Here is a 24,527-nt window from a genome sequence, read left to right as displayed (position 1 = left end):
CGGAGGAGACATCATAGGGCCCGCCTCACCGTCCTGGAGGAGGCGCTCAGGAGCTCAGAGAAAAGCAAGGTCTGTGCTACATTGCTCAGCACGTAGTAAACACAGTGGAACCCCGGTGCCAATGGAAGGAACAAGCTAAAACTGGTTTAACTGTCTCGGTTTAATTGTCACCTCCTCAGAGAGATCATCCCAGCCCACTCTGTCTAATTAGGGCCCCTGCCACCCTGTTTTTCTCCATCATTGCGTGTAGTCTTTTCCTGCACAGCACATGTTGGCGTGCAATTCTGTGTTTTCATGGTGTGTTTATTGCCAATCTCCTCTAGGTAGCAACTCACAAGGGCAGGGCCGTGCTGGCTTCCTATACCACCGCAGTCTCAGGATCTAGCCCAGCACCTGGCACACAGTAGGTCTCAATAAGGGTTTGTCAAATGCACCGACTTAAAAGTATAAAACCTTCTAGATGAGCTGTGATGGATGAACTGATGGGTGGTGGATCTATGAATGAGGGGTATGGAGGCTTAACACTCTGAGAACAAAGTTGTAGAAGGCGGTCGCTCTCCATTTCCAGATTGAGAGCATGGCAGGCAGGAGGATCAGTCTGCTGTGCTTGTGGGCAGCTGTCCACGCAGGGGGATTGGAGCCTAAGCCAGGCTTCTCCCTTGTCATAACTTCACCTCCTGGACCGTAGATGGCATTGGGCTCATTGAATGCTAGAGCTGCTGTGAGGCACGATTCTATAGATTCTGAAGATGGCTCCACGCCACGATCACCTGGGGACATCTAAAAACACCACTCTGCGGACCCTGCCACTAGTTTCCGATTCTTTTAGGTCCATAATTCAGTGTAGCCCACTGGGTCTCCAGAAACATGAACCTAAGTCCTGACTGCCACACACTGTAAGCTTGGGAAAATTACTCAACCTCTCTGTGCCTTGATTTCTTCACCTGTAAAATGGAACTCATAATAATCCCAACATCGGAGGTTTGTTGTGAGGATCAATGTCGTGTACCTAAAGCTCCTGATACAATTCAGTAAATACTGAGTAAAATGTAGCTATTATTGTAACAAGTATCTCACCACTGGTTAGCGGCTGACGTGGAGCGTGGGGCGAGCGTCCAAGCCTCCTGATCCTGGATCCAGTGTTCTTTCCAACACGTCACTCTGAATGTGCACACAGCATTCCCTCTGAGGCCAGGCTCAACAAAGCGAACATATGGTCGCTGCCCTGGGACCCTTTAATCAGCCCACATGGAAGAGACTTGCACCCGAGAGCAAAGAGCAGATCTGACCCCTGGAGAACCCATACCAGAACGCAGGAGTTCGGCAGTACAGCTTCCGGGTCCTTTGAGAAGCCTCTGGCTGCTCCCGTTAGCGTTTCATTATGGAAATATTGGGAACCAAAAATAGAAGTTCTTGAGGGGAGCTTAATCCTCTGGGCTTTACACAACAGCTGCTGGAGCGTTCCATGAATCAACCACCAGGAGGCACTCTTGTCCCATGCACGGGGGTCACGGGTGGGCCAAAAGCTTCCATGAAGATCCCAACATCTCTCGGCACCTTCGTGCCCTAGCCTTCATGCCCCTCTCAAGACCCTGTGGCTGGGGTCCTCCCGGATCACCAGCTCCTGGTGCCGGGGAAAACTTTTGGCAGCTCAGCTTACCGCTCTCCTCCTTGGAGCCTTGAGAGCGGGGATAGCTTTTGCATTTATTTTCCTGCACTTATTTTCCTGGCTTCTCTCCCCATGCCACCACTCCCCACCCCACCCCCGAGACCTGGACTGCTGCTGGACACATAGGAGGCATGAAATACGCACACGGTTCTTTGGTGAATGGATATGTGAAATCTGCGGAAATTAATAAATTGGGGGAAGGAGACTGCCTGAGCTTTGGCAGGATGGTGAGGACCAGAGGGAGGGTTATAGCTGCCGGTTAAGGGGAGGGTCGTGGCTACATGGGAAAGAGGGGGAGGGAGGGCTCAGGCAGGAGGGTAACAGATGTGTTTCTGGGGTCCGGCTCCTGGGAGGCTGCTCAATGCTGAGGTCAAACCCTTACCTCAGGGCCCTGGGCAGCAGGGGCAGCAACATGCAGAGACGAGCCCAAGCGGCCCCCAGCCGTGGCTCAGCTGCCCTCCATATGGTTATCGCTGGTCCCATGGCCTCACCTGTCCCTGAGGTAGCCTGTGGCTGCCACCATCGGGCTATGAGCTCCCACAGGTGGACCTGGATCACACCGCCTCCCTCTGGGTGATGCCATGGGGCTCAGCACCCTGACCGGGTATCGCACGTCCTTAGCGCAAAGGAGTCTCATTCAAGAGAACCTCAGAGTGTCTGCCACCAGACCAGCCTGCTGCATCCCAGTTCCACCTGCCCTGGGATGGGCCTCCCCTAGCCAATGCCCTCCACCTAGCCAATGCCCAGGTGGAAGGAGACAGGGTGAGAAGAACACAGGATGGAAGGAAGACCTGGGTTGGAATCCCAGGAATCTAGGACCTAGTCAGCAGCAGAGGTGTGGTTTCCCTGGCAAGTTACTTATTCTTGCTGAGACCCGGTCTGTCATCTGCAGGATGTTCGTACCTCCTCGCAGGGGATCAAATGAAGTAGCAGATACCTAGTGGCGACACACGGCCCATGCCTCGCCAGGGAGGTGCCGCGTTTGTGATGTTATCGACACAGCAGGAGACGCAGGCAAGAGGTCCGCAGCAACACTAAGGAGCGGGGTGAGTGGGCAGAGGAGGCAGGAAGCAGGGGCAGCCGGGAGGGGCGAGTACGGGGGTGCGCTTGCCCGAGTGGAGGTGACCACGGCCAGGAGGATGCGGCAAAGTCAGTATCGCGGGGACGAGGGGGAATGAGAGGGGAGTCAAAGTCTGGCTCCCGAACAGGGAAGAGACAGCTGCAGCGGGATTGGCCAGGCCGGCCCCAAATAGGGCCATGCCCACCAAGCATCCCTGGACACCTTGGGCTTCCCCTTCCAGACGCCTCGGGGTCTCACTCCAGGTCCTGCTTCTGACCTTCCCCTCTCAGCTGCTGGTTTTTCCCTCTCAGGGCTTCTACTAGAACCCGGCTTCCGAGGACAGTCTGCAGCTCACTCTGGTGTCACCCTCTGGCAGTGCTTTTCTGGTCTCTTCTCCTGCCACCCTCGGCAGCTCCTGCCCCCTGACTCCCACACCCCAGGGGCCTCCAGAAGCTCAGCCTGTGGAGCCCCAAGCCCTGTGCATGTCCTAGAGCGGAGCTGGTGCAGACAAGAGCAGGGGCTCAGGCGGGGCTGAGACTGAGCAGTGGGGGGAGGGCTGGTGAGAACAAGGTTGTGGGCCTGGCTGGAGGGTGGGGGAGGGCCCAGAGCCAGGGGCCTGAGGACTTGGGCAGAGACCCAGACAGTCCAGGGGAGGCCTGGGACAAGCTTGGCACAGCGGACACACCTGATATGAGGCCTCCGGCAGCAAGACTGAGTCTCGTGCCGGAGGCCTCATCTGGTTGGGGCAGGGCAGCCAGTGGAGGTCCTCACTGGCCCCCTGGGAGGGGACGGAGGCGGCAACACAGGGACTGAGAGCGGTGCATCGTATGGGCAGATGGGCGACTCCTTCTAGCTCATTTTTTTCCCTTTGGGCTTCAGAGCAGGTGATCCCCAGGACGCCCGGAGAGGAGGAGAGGCAGCTCAGATGGGCCCGTGGCCCGGCTCGGGGCAGAATAGCTGCCAGTCAGAACGGGCTTTCTTTTCCTCCCGGTCTCAAGGCTTTCCAAGACTGTCCGTGCTGGTTACCATCTGCTGTGGTGGTTGCCAGGGGAACCACTTACTATTTTTGTACGTTGCCCACATGACCAGGCTTTGGAAAGGCTCAGGCATGGTCAGTCCAGGACTAATCCTGGAGGCGATGCCCAGTGGGCTCCAACTGGAGACCTCGGTCAGAGGGTGGGAGTTGCTGTGGGACCCCAGGATGGGGCCCAGAATTCCAACTACATCCCTGAGTGTAGGGGGAGGGCAGCCACCAAGGAGAGGGGTAACCCATGTGCAGGAGAACCAAGCCATTGACTCGTCAAACACCAAAAAGTGCTGGCCATTCATTGTGCTAGTCGGTGGAGAGATAGCTGAGAATGGGACAAATCCTCTCGGCCTGGTGGACAGACAGACAAATTAAAATGGTTATGGAGCAGCAAACTGCCGTCTTGGCGGGAAGGACCCAGGAAAGCCTCCTTGTATCTCCTTGTATCTAAGCCAAGAGAAGGTTTTGTAGGCGATACGGGCAAGAGGGAATTGACAGAGTAGGCAGTTAGTTGAAAGGGCATTCCAAGCAGAGGGCACAGCATGTACAAGGGCACAGGGGACATTGTGAGTAAGACATCTTCTGGAACTGACGTCACCTGAGCTCTAGAGTGCAAGGGAGGGCCCCCACCCATCAGGTAGGGTGAGGGGTGAGGCAAGCTGCACCTCAGTGGGTGTGCCCAGGCACACCTGACATCAGGCTTCTGGAAGCACGACTGCAGTCCAGGCAGTACTCTGGGGACAGGTGGGCAGGTTTTCCCACTGCCCATGAGAGTTTGGGAGAATCTCCAGGGCATCTGAGAAACCAAAGAGTCTGAACTGCGGGAGGGAGATTCCATCAGGGGAGCTGGATTACTGCTCGAAGTTCTGGGCTGAGCAGCAAGTGTCCAGAGAGCCTGCTGAAGCTGGTCACCCTGACTTCTTCTGACCCGGCCTGTTGCCAAGGCCCCGGATGCATGACTGAAGGTTTCTTCTCGTGTCGGTCCATGAACCTGCTGGGAAGTCCAAGAAGCCATCGGTCCTTGTGCTGGGGTGGGACGGAATGGAAGGAGAAGAAACCAAGAAAACCTGAGCACCCACCAGTATGATGAATCTGCCCAGCGCATCACAACAGGACACATCCAGGGCTAGCCCCAGCCTTGTGAAATGGGCATTTTGGTTCTCATTTTAAAGGTTAGGAAACAGAGGCTCTGAGAAGCTAAATAACTTGCCCAGGATTATAGAGGTGGTAAGCAATGAAAGCAGGAGTCACACCCAAGTCAGTCTGACCCTAAAACCTGTCTCTTTCCACAAGACAAATGCAATGCAATGCATACCTGCCGTGTGCCAGGCACTAAGCTAAGCACTGGAAACCCAAAGACAAGATGCAGTCTCTTTTGTAAGAATTGGGTGAGATCATGTGCAAAGGACCTGTGGCAGATTGTATTTTCCCAAATTGGCCTGGTGCCCCTTGACTCTGGGGGCGGACTTTGTGGCAGAGGCCAGCCACGGGGGCCACGAGAAGTCACATGTGGAGAGGAATGGAGCTCCCTGCCAACAGAGGGCTCCACCCGCTGGAAATGTGAGCGAGCCAGCCTTCATCGTTGGACACACATTCCCACTGCTCCCTCTCAGAGTTACTGACCCACAGAATCTCTGAGCACAAGGAATAGCCGTTTCACACCAGTAAGCTCTGGGGGTAATTATTTACACAGCTATAGTCACGGAACGAGACTCCGTAAAGTGCTTTCATGTGTAAGATGTTACCAGTAAACCTGAGATTGACATAAGGCGATAGTGTCAGTGTCTGAGCAAGTCAACTTGGGTCTTACCCTGGGTTCTACCCCTCCTGGGTGGGGGCTTGTGTGCAGGGGCACACATTTGGGAAATGATCCATGGGATCAGGGTCAGGGGACTGGGGCAGGGGGAGTGGCACAGGGAAGGAAGCTCGGCCAGCTCTGGGGAGTGTTGTTGAGCTGATTGGCCACTGTGTGCAGCTGGGGCTCAGCACCACCTGAGAGCCTCTCAGGAACCCAAGGACAGATGAGCCGTGGCATGTGGGAGGGGCCTGCTGACTCCAGCCCCTATTGGTGGAGGTTTCTCAGAGGGGGATGCTCTCACCCCTGGCGCTTGCCAGATGGAATGCCCTAGAATGGCTTAGACAGCTCGCTTGGCAAAGGAGCCCAGGGAGGATGCCGAACCTGGCGCTGAGAGATTACACCACGTGCGCTGGGCTGACAGGCTGCGAACTGGAGCGTAAGAGGTGAGCCACACGTCCCGGTATTCAGTAGTCCGCCGGTCGGTACTTCCTTTCACATGATGTCCTGGACGGAGGCCTGCAGGGCGAACCTCTGCCTGGTCAGTTTCCCCACCGCCGGGAGACAGCCTGCCTCACCTCTCTGGAAGGGCCTGTGCAGTTTCAGGCCTGTGTGAACCAGGCCTTTGTGTCCTCAAAGCCACCATCCTTCAGCACCAGGCCCTGTAGGTGATCCCAATCATAGAGATCCCTAGGGAGAGGCCGGGGTCAGGGCATTTACTGCCCCGGGGAGACCGGGCTCTGGGCATGGATTTCCAGCTTCAGCCCCTTGCAGAAGCATCTCAGGAACTGACAGTGCCCCAGAAGGCCATGCTTTTTGGAGACTGAGGCTTTGAGAAGCAGCCTTTTGAAGGAAGCCAGTGCAGAGGGTGAAGTTGCTTTATTCAGACCCTTAGCTTTTTTGCTCCTAGAAGCTAATGATGTGGTGAGGAGACCCCTGAGCAGGTGTGTAAAGAAGGCCTTCTGTCCAGGGTCAGGCTGGGACCTGGGGCGAGAAGTGCTCTGCATGACCTCACCTCTAGGACCTGGGTTGCTGGTCAGCTCCAGTGCTCATGTTCTGGAACATTCAATACTTAGTGGTCTTATTTTCCAAATGGAGAACAGGGCTCCTTGCTTCGGGGCTTTGTTTCCTGCCTTTAAGCCACTTCTTCCCTGTTATGCAAGGGAGCTGGCTTGTGCCACCTTCCAGGGAGGAAGGTCCCAAGCAGCTGCAGACCCTGGAGCACAGAGAGGGAGGGAAGGAATCAGCACTCTGGGTGCCGGGAGGAGCCAGCAGGAGGAGCTCCGTTTCCCCTAGGAGAGGCTGTGGAGGGGCTGAGCCTGGGGGCGGGGAAGGAACTTGGATTTAGGAAAGGAATTCACCAATTATGTCACTATCAACAATGCTCTGATGCAGGGCACCTACCTTAGACCAGGCATCGAGCTTCCCCTCTGAGAGGCTGAACTTGAACTTGTACGGGGACTGGCTGAGAACCCAACCCCTTTCCACTCTCCCGTTGCCTTTCCTTCAGCTTTCTCTTCTCCTGGGTCAAGAATCGTAGCCCCTTTCTTCCTTCTTTATCCCAAGTCAGCTGGGAGAAGGTCTGGCCTCAGCGGATAAGTACAGTTTGGTCCCTCAGGTTTCCTCCTCAGGACTGAGGAGCTTCCTGGGATCTGGGGCTTTCCATGCAAACTGCAAAGTCCAGGAAGGTTGGCCACCTCAAGGCTCTCCTGTTTGGGGGAGACGGGCTCATACGTATGCAATTATAGCCACGTAGGTGAGTGCTAAGCTCTAGGAGACCCCAGAGGAAGTGTGCCTAGACCGAGTCTTGTAAGGACATAAGCCTTGAAAGCAAAGAAAACAGGGGCGCCTGGGTGGCTCAGTCGGTTAAGCATCCGACTCTTAGTTTCGGCTCAGGTCATGATTTCAAGGTTTGTGAGTTCACGCCCTGCATTGGGCTCTGTGCTGACAGTATGGATGGAGGCTGCTTGGGATTCTCTCTCTTCCTCTCTCTCTGCCCCTCCCTCTCTGTGCCTCCCCTGCACGCGTGCTCTCTCTCTCTCTCTCTCTCAAAAAAATAAAAAAATAAAAAAATAAAAAAAGATAAAGCAAAGAAAACATGACAAACCAATGTGGCAGTAGGGGTAAACAGGACAGCAGACGTGATGATGCTGATCCCCAGGCCAGCCTGTGTTTCCATCCCCTGAGCTGCACCCACCCTGCGTGGAGCCTCTGGGGGCTGCCCAGGTTTCTGTGTGCTCTGTCCTGGAATCTCTAAATGAAAGGCACTCTGATTCAGAGAAGACCCTTGCTGGGGGTGAAGGGCTGTGAACTGGGCAGAACTGCCCCAGCATAGAGGAGCCTGGGGCCCTAAGGGAAAACTGCTCTTTAATGGGGGCTGGGAGAGGGTAGGGGAGTGGGGGTCCTGGAAAGTTCCCAGCAAACTGAATTTGGAGCCCTTGCCCACCCTGCAGACAAGGCTGTAAGGAATGGAATCCCACCCCTGATGATGTGGGAAGTAGGTGACACGTAAGGAAAAGAAGTCATCTCTCATGTGTTTCCAAGGAACTGTAACCATTTGTCTGCATTCATACATCATTTGTTTGGAGGCCACATGTCCCCGTACAGACTACCTTGGCCACATGAAGGACTTTCTCAACTCCAGGCCAAAGAGTCCTGTCTGATAAGTTCCAGGCCCGTTATTCTTGGGTGGGTGGCCACCAAGCTCCCAGATTCTGAGTGGGAGACCCAGGAGTTCACCAGGAATATCTTGAGTCCGGACACACAAAAGAATAAAGCAAAGGTCTAACCTGGTCCTCAGAAAGGCTGTGGCTGGGTTCTCCCTGAGGTGACACGTGAGGCAAAAGGTAACGTTTCTCAAAGTACATCTGGGCCCATGTGTACCACAGTCTTCTGGGGAGGCTCATTAAAAATTCAGTGCCCACTTTTTGGGATGAGCACTGGGTGTTATATGGAAACCAATTTGACAATAAATTTCATATTAAAAAAAACACCTAATTAATTTTAAAAAAAATTCAGTGCCCAGGTGGCTCCTGGGTGGCTCAGTCAGTTAAGTATCTGACTTCTGCTCAGGTCATGATCTCATGGTTCATGAGTTTGAGCCCCATGTCAGGCTCTGTGCTGACAGCTCGGAGCCTGGAGCCTGCTTCCAATTCTGTCTCTCTCTCTCTCTCTCTCTCTCTCTCTGCCCTCGCCCACTTGTGCTCTGTCTCTCTCTCAAAAATAAATAAACATAAAAAAAAAATTCAGCACCCAGGCCATGTTCTAGAAATACAGAATCATGAACCCTGGCGGTGGGACCCAGAATCAGCATTTTGAACAGTCACCTTAGGAGATTCTTCGGCTTAGTGTAAAAATTCTCTCTTGGGAGTAGTTGCTATTTATTTTACATCAAAGAAATTAATCTCTAATGTAAGATTTCCAGGATGAATCTAACACAGGGTTTCTCAGCCTCGGCACATTTGACCTTTTGGATCAGATCATTCTTTTTCTGGGGAGCAAGGGCTTTCCCGTGCACTGTAGGATGTTTAACATCTCTGGACGCTAGATACCGGTAGAATCCTACAGTTGTGACAACCAAAACTATAAAAAAATCTTCCGACATTGCCAATGTCCCTTAAAGGGAATAGCTCCCCCCCCCCCCCCCAGAAGGGATGACATCCTTAGGAAATCTGACCTGGGTCCAGCATGCTGTATGCTTCCCCGTGCTTGGGACGCCCTCCAGGCCAGGCTCTGGCCACAAGGCCCTCCGCCCTCCTCACCGCCTTCCAGCTGCAGATGGGGCTGAGGCCCCATGGTCCCACATGAGACTCACACGGTCACTCTCTCCTGGTCGTGGTGCAAAGCCAGACCTTTAACGTCTCCCTTTACCGTTCCTACCGCTCCTGCCAGTCTTCCCCGTTCATGCCATTCCCCCTGCCTCACAGGCAGGGGACACAGGTGGCAGGACCGTGAAAGGACGGCACAGGCTGCCCCTTCCAGTGGTGCAGGTGAGGCGTCAAGGAGAGGGCGTGTGGGGAAGAAGGCTGCTCTTGTGAAAACACGAAGTTTATTTTTGTGCTTATTCTAAAGCAAACGTGGTCATGCTAGGAAACGTGGCAAGCACAGGAAAATATACAGATAGAGAAGAAATAAGTCACCCGTGATTCCACTGCCCGGACAGCCAACACGGACGCCGAGAGGGCGCCCCCTTCGGCCGTTCTTCCCACCCTGGCTGGTGTGCGGGCAGGATGGCACGTGGACAGAACACTTGACCGGGAACAATAACAAGCATCCGGCGTTCCGGGTTCAACGTCGGCTTTATTCAGGTCCGGGGACCAGAGGCTCAGGCAGCCTATTTTGCAGGAGATTTGGCACCTGAAGGGCTCTCCGTGCCCCGCCCCCACCCCGCCCCATCAAGAACGCGCTCCCGCAGATGGAGCATCAAAACTCGTCTTTTATGTCAAAATGGGGCTGGTCTTCGGGCTTGAAGTCCAGGTTGGGGCTGCCGTCCTCGTTGAGTATCCTCCGGGCCGTGTAGCCGACGATGGGGTATTTGGCTTTGTACACTGTGGTAAAGACGTCGTCCAGGGACTGCAGCTCCTCAGCAGTGAGGCCGGTCTTGGGGGAAAAGGCCCAAAGCAACAGGAAAGGCAGGGGCGAGGGGAGGGGGAGGAGGCGAGATGAGTGAGTTGTGCCTCAAACTGGACTCTCACCACCCAGCCCTACTCCTCCCACACCCTTGATGCCAGAGGAAAAGTATCTCAACTCGCCAACTGACTTTTTAGGACACAATCCTGTGCAGGCGGGAGTGGTGCGGGAGTCATGGCTTCATCATGTCTTGCCATTTGACCAACGTGGGAATTAAAGACGCCAGTGAGGGGCACCTCGTTGGCTCAGTCGGTTAAGCGTCCGACTCTTGGTTTCGGCTCAGGTCACCATCTCACGGTTTGTGAGTTTGAGCCCTGCGTTGGGCTCTGTGCTGACAGCGTGGAGCCTGCGTGGGATTCTCTCTCTCCCCTCCCCCCACCCCTCTCTGCCCCTTCCACACCCCCCCCCCCCCCCACTGGTGCTGTCTCTGTCTCTCTCAAAAATAAACTACAAAAAAAGAAAAAAAGAAAAAAAACCTCCAGCGAACACCCAGCCTCAGGCAGGATGGGGTATGCTCTGTACCCACCTCCTTTCCACTGCTCTCTACACACTCTTCCCATTATAGATTCATACACCCTCCCCCCCTCCTTGATTCCTGAATGTAATCAATCTTTAATGTTTGACTTTAATGAGTTTGACTCATCTGAGCACAACTGGGGCGAATGCCAGTCCCTCCAGTGGGATTACTGAGACCCTGAAATGGCTTTTGCCGATGCTATTTTCTCCTCCACAGAAATACGAACACAGGGGACACTCTGCTTCTCACCCTGTTCATGCCGAGCGGCCTGGCGAGTGGGTGTCAGAGATCACAACGAATCTGGAAGAGACTGGGGGTGGTGGGTGCAGACCGCAAGGGGGAGGGGGCTGCCAAGGCACTGTGAAGCTCACAGAGTCCATCACAAGTTCACAAGAGTCCGGACTTGACTCTGTAGGCAATGGGGAGTCCTGGAAGGTTTCTGAGTAGGAGTGGCATAGGAAGATACTTACTTCAAGGGAACAGTTGGCTACACTGAGAGTGGACTGGAATATCAACGGGCTAAGTAGGAAGCTTGGCTATTTCCCAAGGGTAAAAAAGGCCATGGCCAAGGGGATGGGACATTTTGACAAAGGCTCATAACCTGGCTCACAGTGTCATGGGTGAGGTCTGCAGGATCGAGGGACATCTTGGCCACCCCTCTGGTGGAGTCCTTCCCGGTCAAGGCATTGTAGGGGGCTCCTCGTCCATAAAACTCTGTAGTGGGGAAAAGGGGAGAGGATGTGATTGTGGACGTGCACGCAAAATAGCCAGGAGACTGTACGGGGCTTCTGAGACCCAATCCAACGCTAAACCTGGCTCCAGGCCGAAGGAGAGGGGAAGCAGTGAAGACGAGAAGCCCCCCTGCCGTCAGTTTGGATTCCACTGATTCAGAATATGGAATAAGTTACACACGCCGGGCTGAGGGGTGGTTTTTTAAAAAATACGGAATGGAAATAATCCCTTAAAAATATTTAAAATGCAAACAGGAAAAATGTCCAGTCTTCTTAAATGTCGGTGGAAGCCAAGTCTGCTTCCGTTCAACAGCTTTTGTTTGGTAAACAATGAGCCACAACAAAACTACCTCCCTGATACCATCTGTAGTTAACCACTAGAGAAACCATGAAATGGCATTAAAATGTTGGATCGTGTTCTATGATCCCAATGCCTTGCAAAGCAACGCTTTGCCTATTGCTGCTTCAACTACGGTAAGTTGCCAAGTTTGAATTTGATTGCACAGGCAGCAGGGAGCCACAGAAGGTCTTTGAGCAGGAGTGTGACATTATTAGAAAAACACTGTGGCAATACAACACCGGCAAAGATTGTTAATTCAGTCTGAGGGAAAGGGACCTGGCCAGCTTTCCTTCCCTTCTTTTGCATACCCAGCGCCCACTCTGGCTGCCAAGCTCCCCAGAAGTAAGGATTCATAAAGCCGAGCCACTTACCCTTTCCAGAAGTGACATCAAACACCACTCCTTTCACTGCCATGTAGATGGGCTGATCTTCCTAGAAAGCAGGAGAGAAGCTGTGAGGAGGAGCCCAAGAGCCCAGCTCCTCCAGCCCAAGTGAGTGACATCGCTCCGGGCTGTGCAGACAGCAGTGGGTGGAGGTACAAAGCAGCCTCTCCTGAGCCGGTCCTTGGCGAGTTCATCGCCATCAGGAGCTTGCCCGCCCCTGCCCGATGTCACATCCCCTCACAGACTTTGGGAAGGTGACACAAAGTATCATGACAAGCTTATGGCAACACTTTTCTGTAAACAAACACAAGCAAACCAGGGACTGAAGCAGCTCTGCACGGATAAAAATCCAAAGGATGTTAAATGATGAATTATTTACATCAGCCCAAATTTCCTTTCATCTTTGGCAATGGAATCAGTCTGAATGATCCATTTTACATTTTGCCTCTCCTAGGTAATGCGGTTTCGTACAAACGTTCCCATGTATCGAAATCCCCCAAACGGCTGTCACTCTAACAGCTCTATCTTATGGTAGTGCTACTGCATTCCTGTTTGTTCAGCTGTTCTGTTTTGGGTATTTGGGTTCTTTCCAATTCCTTAAAACTATAAATGGCGGGATTATGAGTATCTTTCTACAAGCTACTTTATAATTTGGTGAGTTATTTCCTTGAGGCGTGCAATACATGGTCCAGGAATAATCCTGGACCAAAGCATACGAACAGTGTAATCAGTTTTATTAAAAATTTAACCAGCGTGTCCTTCAAAAGGCCCACTGACAGTGCTAGAAATACATAAGCAATGCTGTCTCCCGGACAGTACTAACAATGAGTCTTATACTTTATTTTTTGCTATATTCGTGGGTACAAAATGTTACCTTTGAATTCTTACCCCTCCGCCCCCGACCAAAGAGAATAATTCAAAAACAGATGGCATGAATTTTCCAACTTCCATCAAGGTGGACTCGGGCTGGGGCAGTTGACACAGCTCTTGGACATGCAGGGCCGGGTCTTAGCCCTATTGTGGGTACAGGGACACCAACCAGTCGGCCCACAGGCTGGGGTGAAGGGATGCGTTGCAGCTGGGTGTATGGGAATCTCTGGATCTCCAGGAACACACTGCTTGGTCTTCTGTAGGGTTGGGTCTTAAGGTTCTTGCCCTTGTTGAGCTTAAGGTCAAGTGTTTTCATGACTACATTCAACAGAGAGAGGAGGAGAGAAGTTAAGCAACTTGGCCAAGCAAATATATCTGTCACATAACTTCACAGGCCTCCGTTTCTCTGTTATATACAGGTAATACCCACTGACCTTGCAGGAATGCTGTACGTGAGCACATGCTAAGTCCAGCATAGGAGCTCAGTAAATGGTTGGTTATTAGAGTCCCTATTAATTCCCACAGATGCTCCCTAAACTTCTGTTGACTCAGTGGATACTTGTTCCACCTCAACTAATAAGAATTATTTTATATGTTTTTAAAATTTTATCTTTAAGTAATCCCTACCCTCAATGTGGGGCTCGAATTCACAACCCCAAGACCAAGAGTAGCACGCTCTACCAGCCAAGCCAGCCAGGCGCCCGAGGTAAGGGTTATTTTAAATGCCATGGCGTAACCAGCCAGCAGCCTGCATTCTTCTTTACAGCCTTTCTTTCACTGTGATTATTTGTTTCTTGACATCAATGGCTCAACTGGGGTTATGTTTTATTCGAACTTAAAAAATATATGAACAGTTATAATTTTACCTATAGCATTTTGTCATATTTTCCATTCTGTTGCTTTTCCTTTGCTATTTTGTTACTTTTTTGTGTGCAAAGAGTCATAGAAACGTGACATTCACATACATAAAATATAAAAATATGCATCTCATCACCAACACCTTCAATTTCTTCAACAGATAAATTTTTTAAGAGTTTATAGTTTATTTATTTATTGGGGTCCCTGGGTAGCTCAGTTGGTTAAGTGTCCGACTTCGGCTCAAGCCATGATCTCACAGTTTGTGAGTTTGAGCCCCGCGTCAGGCTCTGTGCTGAGAGCTCAGAGCCCGGAGCCTGCTTTGGAGTCTGGTCCCGCTCTCTCTGCCCCATCCCCACTCATGCTCGCTCACTCTCTCTCTCTCTCTCTCTCAAACATAAACATTAAAAAAATTAAAAGAAATAAGTTTATTTATTTATTTTGAGAGGGAGAGAAAGAGAGCACGTGGGAGGGGCAGAGAGAGAGAATCCCCAGCAGGCTCCACGCTATCAGCACAGAGCCCGACACAGAGCTCAAACTCACGAACCATGAGATCATGACCTGAGCCCAAATCAAGAGTCGGACACTTAACCGACTGAGCCACCCAGATGCCCCTCTTCAATAGTTAAATATTTATCCCCTCACAACACTATACATTAAGGTGTAAGTGCTAATAGGAGGTCTCAGCCAAGGGGTAGAAAGAACGGTGAACGTTTCTGAGGCTTTCCTGTTACACAGACATTTCACGGAGAGGAACGGCCTTGTCAGTTAATTGTCAAGTGTGCTGGGGGTGGGGGGTTGTTCCTATCCCGTGGAGCTGATGTCCCCTGACAGCAGGCATGGTTTTCAGGCCCCGGAGGTGGCAGCTGAGAGGACAGAGGGTTAATGGAAGCCTCGGGAGCATAAACGCAGGCTCTGGAATAGACATGTCCTCAGAAACACTGTAAAGACACACACGCTTATCGCCAGCTTCACACCATGGTCCCCCACCCTCAAGTCCGCCTGGAAGGACATGCATCATTCTTATCCGCACAGCAGGCCTGAAATAACAGCAGGTCTGCCTTTTTCTGAGACCAAAGGAGGGGTCACCATGGTGGGGTGTTCCTAGCACAAGTTTTCAAGTCAAACAGGCCTGGGTTTGAGCCACCACCTATACGCTGTGCTGTCTTGGGCAAATTACTTAACTTGTCTGGGCCTCAGTCTTCTCCTCTGTAATAGGAAGATACTAAAAGTGTCCACTTGCTGGGCTGTTGTGATGATTAACCAAGACAAGAGATAGGAAGCACTTAGCAGTTTAGGGAAATAAATGTTAGTTTCCCTTATCCTTCCCTAGATTTTGAAAGTTATAAGATCTGAGAGGAATCAGATACTCAAGTGCAAGAAGATTCTGTCTTCCTAAAGGAAAGATAGGGGGAAAAATGTAATTCCCAAGTCACAGATAAGGATTCTGGAAGAAATGTAAGTTAAAACTGGAAGGGGCCTTGAAGATAATCTAACACCGTCATTTTACAGATGCAGCTATCCAGGCTGGGGAATTATGAGACCTGCCCAGAGTCACAAAGAAATTAGAGCAGTTTCTGGAACCTGGAGCCTTGGAACCCAAATCATTCCACTCTCTGGCTTGTCCCCCCAGAGGGCACACAGCAGGAAGACCACGTGCTCGCCTGGGACTAGGAGAGGGTGAGAGTGGCCTGGGAAATTCAACCATCCACAAGACTCAGAACCAACGGGTAAGACACGGGATAGGTCAGAGGTACTCAGTGGAAGGGAATCAGGGTAACTGAATCAGGGTAACTCCCTCTGCATAACTGAGACCCGGCCTTTTTCCTCCAGGCCTTGGGCTTGCTTTACCATCTGGCCTTCCTCCCTGCCTACAGTCAGGCAGGGCCAGTAGAGCGCCATGAGAGTTACCAGGGAAGCAGATGCATAAGCAGCAGGGCAGAGGAGGGAGGGCCTTTTCCATAGCAGGGAGGGAGAGGCCTGGAGCCTGGGCTCAGGCAGGCAGGAAGGCAGGCCCAGCAGTCAGCCAGCCGCCCCTGAGCCTTCAACCCTCAGACCCTGCACCAGGGCCCGGGGACAGAGTAGAAGTTCCTCTCTGGTGACTCTTCTCCTTGGAAAAGAGGGAAAACTGTTGCGGATGTTTGCTTCTGCAGAAATAACAGGGCCCTCCAAGGGTCTAAGGCCATGTTTTTCTGACTGAAATTGGCATTAGTAAGTATTAGTGGTTCATGGAGTTAATTTAGTGATTTACAAACAGATTTTTTTTTAACTAAGTTTAAAAAAAAAGTTTAAAATAGAACAGAAAATAGAAAACATTGAAGTGCATCACACGTAGTAATAAGCCTTGTTTCATGGAACTTGTGTTGTGTGGGCGTATACCGAGGTAGAAGGCAAAATTGTATTCCTTAACATGGGCCAAATATCTACAAGACATCACTCTATTGTATAACTAGAGAGGGTGGTTTTACCTCTTTATTTACCTACCTCTATCCCATAGCCTTCACTGTCTGTATATTCTTTTTATTTTTATTTATTTTTGAAAGAGAGAGAGAGAGAGAGAGAGAGAGAGCGCATGAAGGGGGCAGGGGCAGAGGGAGGGAGACACAGAATTCGAAGCAGGCTCCAGGCTCTGAGCTGTCAGCACAGAGCCTGACGTGGGGGCTCGAACTCACGAACCGGGAGATCATGACCTGAACCGAAATCAAGGGTGGGACGCTTAACAGACAGACCCACCTAGGCGCCCCTAAACTGCATTTCTGGTCATACTTGTACTCTGATATCTTCTTAGAACCAATATAGCCTTGGAGCGGCCACTGCCTGGAGCAGCAAAGAGGGAGGCTTTTGGTAGTTTGTTTTCCTTGCACGAGCCAGGGTGGGCAGAGCCTGATTCGTCACTATAACTCTCTAGCTGTGTAAACCTGGGCAAGTTACTTCGTCTCCATGCTTCCTTCCTCATCTGAAAAATGAGATAACAACAGCACCTACCTCATGGGGTTGTGGTCATCATTATATGAGTTAATGCTTTAAAGCTTAGGATAGTGCCTGATAGAGTTAGCTCTACGTAAGAGTAAAATACATAATATCTGGTCCCAGGCCCAGAAGTCAGGTGGGTGTGGGGGCAGGCAGGGTGACCCGCTCCGCACTTGGTCCTACAAAGCAATTAAGGCAGAAAACATATTTTCTGAGGATGGCATTCCCTCTGGACTGAAGAGAACCCTCAGAGTCACCTCATCTTCCCTATGGAGGTCCGAGGCAGCACCCCATAATCAACTATATTAACATTTCCACAGTGAAGCGTGAACATGAATATTCACACTAAATAGGATACATAAGGACTATAAATAGATTCGTGTCAGTTCCAGCAAGGCTCTATCACCAAAGGAGTTCAGATTGGGTTGGGTTTTGCCGTTAAATGACCTGTATAAAAACAAAAACACAACCTTCTGGGGCACCTGGCTGGCTCAGTCGGTAGAGCATGCAACTCTTTATCTCAGGGTTCTAAGTTCAAGCCCCACGCTGAGTGTAGAAGTTACTTAAAAATAAAATCTTTAAATTTTTTAAGTGTATTTTGAGAGAGAGAGCGAGAGTGAGCTAGTAGGGGAGGGGCAGAGAGAGGGAAACAGAGGATCTGAAGTGGGCTCTGTGCTGATGGCAGTGAGCTAGATGTGGGGCTCAAACCCACAAACTGTGAGATCATGACCTGGGCCGAAGTCAGATGTTTAACCAACTGAGTCACCCAGGCGCTCCCTGTAAAAATAGTCTTTTTTTTTTTTTTTAATGTTTATTTATTTTTGAGAGGGGGAAGAGGGACAGAGAGAGGAACACATGGAATCCGAAGCAGGCTCCAGGCTCTGAGCTGTCAGCACAGAGCCCAACATGGGGCTCGAACTCACCAACCATGAGGTCATGACCTGAGCTGAAGTTGGATGACTAACGGACTGAGCCACCCAGGTGCCCCCCCAAAATAAAATCTTAAAAAAAAACAACCTTCTAGTTTTCAGAGTTTATTTGATTTTTGAATTGCAAAAGAGGATTATGGGACCTGTTTTACTGCCTCTTGCTTAGATCTTTAATCACAAGCTAATAAAAATAGCAGCTAAGATTTATTAAGGCTTACTATGCTAAGATTACTGCAGGCCTATCCAGTGTACTTTGCATATCACTGTCTCATTTAATCCTCAAACCTGTATAGAGTAGGAACTCTTGTTATAGCCATTATGATGGTCAATTTTATGTGACAACTTTGATCAACTACAGTATCTAGGTGTTGCTATGAAGATATTCTGTAGATGTGATTAACATCTACAATCAGTTGACTTTGTTACATAAAGGAGACTATCCTGAATAATCCAGGTGGGCCTGCCTGTATTAGTTGAAGGGCCTCAAGAACAGAATTGAGGTTTCCCTGATGAAGAAGAAATTCTACTGGTGGGCTGGGACATCAGCTACTGCCCAGGGGTTTCAGGCCTGCTTTGTGGATTTCAGACTTGCCTAGCCAGCAACCATGATAACATAAACCGATTCCTACAATAAACCAAATATATTATCTGCTACTGGTTCTGTTTCTGGTGGACTTCTGACTGAGAAAAGCATCTTATAGATGGAAAAAAAAAAGAGAGAGAGAGAGAAACTCCACGAGCTTTAGTAATTTGCCCAAAGTCACACAGTAGAACAGGGACTCATAGCCAGGTATGATTCAAAGGTATAAGGCTTGAACTAGGATACTGTAAAATGTATTATACAAACAATGACACTTCTGAGAGTGAAGTGGGGGGGGTGCTATTAGTAATTATCCCCAGACAACAGGCATAAACCAGAACCATCTAGGGCAGATCAGAGCACAGCAAGGCTCTGCTCAGCTGCACTCAACAGCCCCTCTCCTCCCTCTCTTCCTTTCTCTGCTTACAGACCCCAAAACAACTCTCTCCTTAACCGTTTTCCATCTCGAGCTTCCCTCTCTCCTTCCCCTAGTTATGAATCAATAATGTCAGCATAAAACACCAAGGGTCTTTTCTCCATCCTCATCCTGCAGCCCCTGGAGCTATTGTTTCAAGTACCCTCAACCGTGAACTCTCTCTTCTCTTGGGTTCTGTGCTGGGGGTCCCCAAGCTTGCCGCCATGTTTCAAGATTCACTAGAAGGACTCAGAACTCAGCACACAAGTTGTACTCAGAGCTCAGATTTATTAAAGCCATATAAAAGGATACACAGCCAGATCATAAGAGAAAAGGACAGAGGTAGAGTCTAGAGGAATCCATGTGCAGACTTCCTTATGTTCTCCCTTCCCCATGAAGGGTAATACACAATGCACTCTTCCTCCCGCAATACAACACAGCAATACGCTTGTGATGTTTCTGCCCAGGGAAACCCATTAGACACTTAGAGCCCAAGGTTTTTACTGGCAGCTAGCCATGTAGGCCTTCTCTGCCTAGTGTGTTCCACATAAATACACTGTATAAAAAGCGCAGATTGAGCCACCCTTAACTGTTAGGGAAGTGTGGAACACCCTGAAATTCCAGACACCAGCCAAGAGCCACTCTTGCCAGCAGGCCTTTCTAAGGAGAGCAGGCCTGTTCACTTTTTTTCTGCACGGGTTCCTGGATCCTGTATCATCCGGTTCCCTGGCGCCCTGAAAGATGCTTCCCTTAGCATCTAGTCACATCCCTCTGTGTTCTCTTCCACTCAGGCTTGAAACCAACATCTCTTTACAGTGATATTCAAACTAGCATCACCTCCTGAGGGCCAGGTTTCTGACTCCCCTGCGAACCTAGTCTAAGGCTAGCTAACAGAGTTAGGGAGCCCAGGCTGGAGGGTTTTAACAAGAGGACACTGGGTCCCTTCCTTGTTCTATCACTAACTAGTGGCACGCCTCGGTTTCCTCACGCGTAAAAGCAGGAGGTCGGTTCCGATCAACGCTGACATGTTATGGCACAGTGATCTCCCCACCAAACTGTTCCCCTCACTGCCAGATCGGCCCCGCTGTGGCCCTTCTGTGCAGTATTATTCTCACTCTCCGCAGGCATTACACTGGGCCCCAGCAGCCCAAACAGACGGGTGACTGTGAAGAGTTTCCTGGACATCTCCAGACTACTAACTGAAGTGGGTGTGTTGGGGTGGGGGCGGTCTTTGTCTCTAACCTCCGATCTCCCGCTCGGCCCTCTCCCCCAGCTTCTGCTCAGCCCCAAGGGCACAGGCACTACAAGTGGGTTTGAGGAGTCGGGGCAGGAAAACAGTGTAGGGAAGCCTGGCTCATCCCTGGGCCAGCCCCTGTTCCCACCTAACCCAGCAAGCATGTTTTACTTCCCTCCCTCCCTCACCACTCGCCCCAAAGAATCGGCATAAGTATCTGCCCCCAGCTGACGCTAACACAAAAATCCCAAAAGTTCCGAGGTTCATGGACGGACCACGGGCCGCAACACGTCCCAGCGGGGCCGTTGGCCGGCAGGGAGGGGGCAGCGCGGGGCGGGGTGTGCGGGCTCGACGCAGGGGCTAAGCGGGGCGCCCTGACCGGGGAGGACTCCCCGTGTCGCTGCGCCGCCGTCGGCCCCGGGGCCAGGAAGCTCGCAGGCCTCGCGCCCGGCTCGGGGGCCCGCGCCTCCCCCGAGGCCTCCCGTCCGCTCACCTCCTCCCCGCCGTAGCGGGCCAGCTCCTCCTCCGTGAAGAGCCGCACCGGGGGCCCCCGCTCGGCGGGGCGCGGCGCCTGCCCGGCCCGGGCTGCGGGCAGCCCCGGGGCCAGCGCCAGGAGCAGGGCCAGCGCTGCCAGCGGCCGCAGCCGCAGCCGCCGCCCGGGCGCGGGGCCCGCCATGGTGCGCGCGCGGAGCTGGGCTGGGGCAGCCTGGGCGGCCGGGACCCGCGCGCTCCCGCGCCTCGGCCCCGGAACCCCGCCCCGCCCCGCGCGCGCCCGCCCTGCCCCGCCCCGCGCCCTCGGGACCGCGCCGCTGGAGGCGGGGAGCCCCGGGTGTAACCCGAGGTTCCTGACTCCCCAGCCCGGCCTGCAAGCTGAGCAACAGTAGTAGCTCCTTGAGTGGGTACGTGGATGACACAGCCCCAAATTCCGACACGTAGAAAGGTGTATGTATAAACCGGGACCGGATGCCCGCCTGGATCGGTCGGTGGGGCCTGTGACTCTTGATCTCAGGCTTGTGAGCTCGTGTGTGGACTGTGGGGGTGGAGATTACTTAAAAATAAATATCTTTGAAAAGAATCCCTTTTACTTCTGGCCAATTTCTTTTCCTTCCCAGTTGTGTTTAAAGTTCGAGTCCGCAAGGGGGTTTTTGTAAAGGGAGGGTGGGGCATGGCACAGATCCGCCCTGAAATAACAATAGCTAACATTTGTGCAAAGATTCCTTCATTAATTTATTCATCAAATCCTTACTGAGGGCCTCCACGTACCAGCTCACTGGGAACACACTGCTGAACAGGAGAGATCCACAACCCACGTGGAACTTACATTCTGTAGGCAAAATAGACAAGAATAAAATACATACGTTGTATATTAGAGGGTGAATACTAGGGAGGAAAGTAAAGCAGGGCAAAGGGATGGGGAGCATTGGGGGATGCAATTGTATTGTATTTTAGTTTTAAGTTTATTTATTTTGAGAGAGCACAAGCAGGGAGGAAGGGCAGAGAGAGAGAGAGAGAGAGAGAGAAAGAATCGTAAGCAGGTGCCACACTGTCAGCACAGAGCCTGATGCAGGGCTTGAACTCAGCGACCACGAGATGGGTGACCTGAGCCAAAGTCGGCTGCTTAACTGACTGTGCCACCCAGGTTGCCCTGGGGACTACAATTTTAAATAGGCTGACCAGGGAAGGCCCCACTGAGAAGGTGGTATTTGTATAAACATCTATAGGAAGTGAGGGAGGTAGCTAAGGGGGGAGGGCCTTCCCTGCAGAGGGAAAGGCAGGTGCATAAATGTTGAGGAAGGAGAGTGCCCTGCTTGTTGGAGAAACAGTGGGATGGAAGAGGTGAAGGAGATAAGGTCTGGGAGGTCAAAGAGTAAAGGGGATGGAGGTGGGGGGCACGTTTTGTGGGGCCTTACAGCTTATTTGTTTACTTTGAGAGAGACAGAGAGACAGAGCTCGAGTGGAGGAGGGGCACAGAGCGAGAGGGAGACACAGAATCAGAAGCAGGCTCCAGTCTCTGAGCTGTCAGCACAGAGCCTGACGCGGGCTCAAACCCACAAACTGCGAGATCGTGACCTGAGGCGAAGTTGGAATGCTTAACCGACTGAGCCACCCAAGCACCCCCAGCTTATTTTTAAAGGATGTTGGCTTCCATGCTGAGTGCATGGAGCACAGGGATGAGTTAGGATGTTAGTGGAATGACTGCTGTTGTGTTGAGAACAGGAAGCCGCCGCAGTAATCCGGTGACTGGGCCAGAGGTGACAGCGGCTTGCGCCAGAGTGCTGGCAGGGGAGGTGGTGAGAAGTGAGTGGGTCGCAGATGTGGTTTGAAGGTGAGGCTGACAGGATTTGCTGACATATGAGAGGAGACAAGGGGTCTGAGAGACAGAACAGAGTCAAGGATGACCCCGCGGGTTCTGGCCTTGGTAACTGGAAGGATGCAGCTGGCACTTTCAGGGATAAGGAGAGATGGTGAGAAGAGCGGGTGCAGGGAGAGAAGCTCAAGATCAGGCTTGTTCAGTCTGAGGACACACAGACATCTAAGTAGAAGTAGCAAATTGACAGTCGGCCATAAGTCTGGATTTTAAGAAAGTGCTCCAGGCTAAAGATATAAATCATGGAATCACTGGCATATATATAGGTTGTATTTAAAGCCACAGAAGGGGCGCCTGGGTGGTTCGGTCAGTTATACGTCAGACTCTTGATTTTGGCTCAGGTCATGATCTCACAGTTCATGAGACGGAGGCCAATGTCAGGCTCTGCACTGACATGGTAGAGTCTGCCTGGGATTCTCTCTCTCTCTTCCTGTCTCTCTTGCTGCCCCTTCCCTGCTTGCGCTCTCCTTCCCAGTCTCTCTCTCTCTCTCTCTCTCTCTCTCTCCCCCTAAAATAAATGAGCTTAAAAAAAAAAAATAAAGCCACAGAATGGGTTGGATCATCAAAGACATGCAGGTGGATAGGAAGGTGGAGAGGACCAAGGACTGAGTTTTTGGGCCCCACCAACATTTTGTGGGTGGGAGAACTAGCAAAGGAAACCAAAGAAGGGCTTAGTGTGCCAAGTGCTGACTCAGCACTTTTACTAGTGTTTGCTCATTTAATCCTCACTCTATGAAGTAAGAACTGTCACCCATTTTACAGACGATGAAACTGAAGTGCAGAGACCTTAAATACCTTGCCCAAGGTCACAGATGGGTGGCTGAGCCAAGATTCAAACCCAGGCCCCCTCCCAGAGTCTTCCCCTTGACCATCAGGCTGCACCTTCCCTCAGGGACGGCACCAAGTTTTCATACATTTACTTATTCAACAGGAGCTTCTAGTATAGAGTGACCTGAACAGGATCCATCACAAACCCTCTGAATCTCAATTTATGCATGTAATATACCAGCCTGCTTCCTTGATAGAATAGTGTTGAAACTAAAAATGAGAATGGATGTGAAAGTCTGTGTAAGCTGCGGCGCTCAGTATCTGTTACACTGTCACAGGATCTCCAGGTTAGAAGAGGCCCTTTTAAGCCCTTGAATAGAGTATCATCCCCTTCCTGGTGCATCATGTTCCTTAATAACATCTCTGGCATAGAGTGTGCTGCTTCTCTGCTTGGGCCCTTTCTCTCTCTACAGTTCTATTTGTTAGTGACTTTTTTGAGCCAAAAGATACTCCATGTAACTTCTACTGATCCAATCCAGCTTCCCCTCCCTGAGACCGCTGTGTATAATTGTATGATTTCATAGCATGCTCATATATCCTTGGATTTTTCCAGATATTCCTCTGATTGCCTTTCCCTACTTGACCCCAGATTCTTTTTTCCCAAATGAATCAGTCACCTTCAAGGAGAATACAAATTATTCTAAATGAAACAGAATGACTGTAATAAGAAAGCTGGTTACACAGGGGATGGAAGAGGCTGGGAAGAAACCCTGAGGTGATCTGAAGATTAGAAACAGCAGGAGATTAACAACAACCTACCCTTAGAAGGGAAGAGGTGTTGGTATTAGAGTCTGGGGGCCTGGGTCACCTGGCTGAAGCTAGAAACACAAGAAGCCTTTGCATCAGGGGCTGGAACCATGGAAGGGAAGCTGCCAGGAGCAGCGAACAAGGGAAAGAAAAACTCTGGCTTCTCCCTTGCCCTGACTCTCTCCAATCTCCCAGAGGTACCTCCTCTTGACTAAATCCACTGGAAACCCAGCCAAGAGGCAGTCTCTGCCTTATGTGAAATTTTTTTCACCTGCTGCTTACAGGCAAATGATTAAAGCCACCTTGGTTGGCAGCTACGTCACTGTGATCTCCGTTTCTGCCACAACAGGGCATCCTCCCTGTGTGTCTATCTTCACACCGTCTTCCATTTTTTTGCAAGGACACAAGTCGTAATAGATGAGGCATCACCTTACTTCGTATGACCTCATCTTAACTAATACATCTGCAACAACCTATTTCCAGATGAGGTCCCATTCTGAGGTACCAGGGGTTAGGACTTTGACATATCTTTTTGAAGGACACAGTTCAACTCAAACAGAAATCCTTAGGATATAGATGG

The 24,527-nt window shown here is 51.3% G+C and overlaps 2 protein-coding genes across 4 annotated transcripts in view; one reads left to right on the top strand and one right to left on the bottom strand.

The window, feature by feature from the left end:
• PACC1 (proton activated chloride channel 1) overlaps positions 1 to 24,527 on the top strand; it is a 168,433-nt gene that overhangs the window by 106,407 nt on the left and 37,499 nt on the right. For both annotated transcript variants that reach the window (XM_053909142.1, XM_053909141.1), the window contains exon 8: positions 15,510 to 15,606. In XM_053909142.1, coding sequence (XP_053765117.1) covers positions 15,510 to 15,606 — 97 coding nt within the window. The remainder of the gene's footprint in view (positions 1 to 15,509; positions 15,607 to 24,527) is intronic.
• Positions 9,583 to 20,747, bottom strand: NENF (neudesin neurotrophic factor). 2 transcript variants are annotated; one of them, XM_019428904.2, is made up of 4 exons: positions 20,498 to 20,747; positions 12,140 to 12,200; positions 11,299 to 11,411; positions 9,583 to 10,150 (listed from the first exon to the last, which is right to left on the bottom strand). In XM_019428904.2, exons 1-4 carry the CDS (start codon positions 20,678 to 20,680, stop codon positions 9,974 to 9,976), a joined length of 534 nt encoding a protein of 177 aa, XP_019284449.1. In that variant the 5' UTR covers positions 20,681 to 20,747; the 3' UTR covers positions 9,583 to 9,973. The 2 variants fall into 2 exon arrangements, with proteins under 2 accessions (XP_019284449.1, XP_019284459.1); XM_019428914.2 differs by having other exon boundaries at positions 11,308 to 11,411; positions 20,498 to 20,740.

This window comes from Panthera pardus, unplaced genomic scaffold (assembly GCF_024362965.1).
Source record: "Panthera pardus isolate Hobbes unplaced genomic scaffold, ASM2436296v1 HiC_scaffold_21, whole genome shotgun sequence".
Lineage (NCBI taxonomy): Eukaryota > Metazoa > Chordata > Mammalia > Carnivora > Felidae > Panthera > Panthera pardus.
The sequence above is the reverse complement of the archived record's forward strand: the minus strand, read 5'-3'. Positions and strand labels throughout refer to the sequence as shown.

Coding starts and splice junctions, on each gene's coding strand:
- NENF (XM_019428904.2), bottom strand. CDS start 20,680: ATGGCGGGCCCCGCGCCCGGGCGGCGGCTGCGGCTGCGGCCGCTGGCA. Junction 12,201..20,497: donor CCCGCTACGGCGGGGAGGAG/GTGAGCGGACGG, acceptor CCTGCTTTCTAG/GAAGATCAGCCCATCTACAT. Junction 10,151..11,298: donor CCCATGACACTGTGAGCCAG/GTTATGAGCCTT, acceptor TTTTCCCCCAAG/ACCGGCCTCACTGCTGAGGA.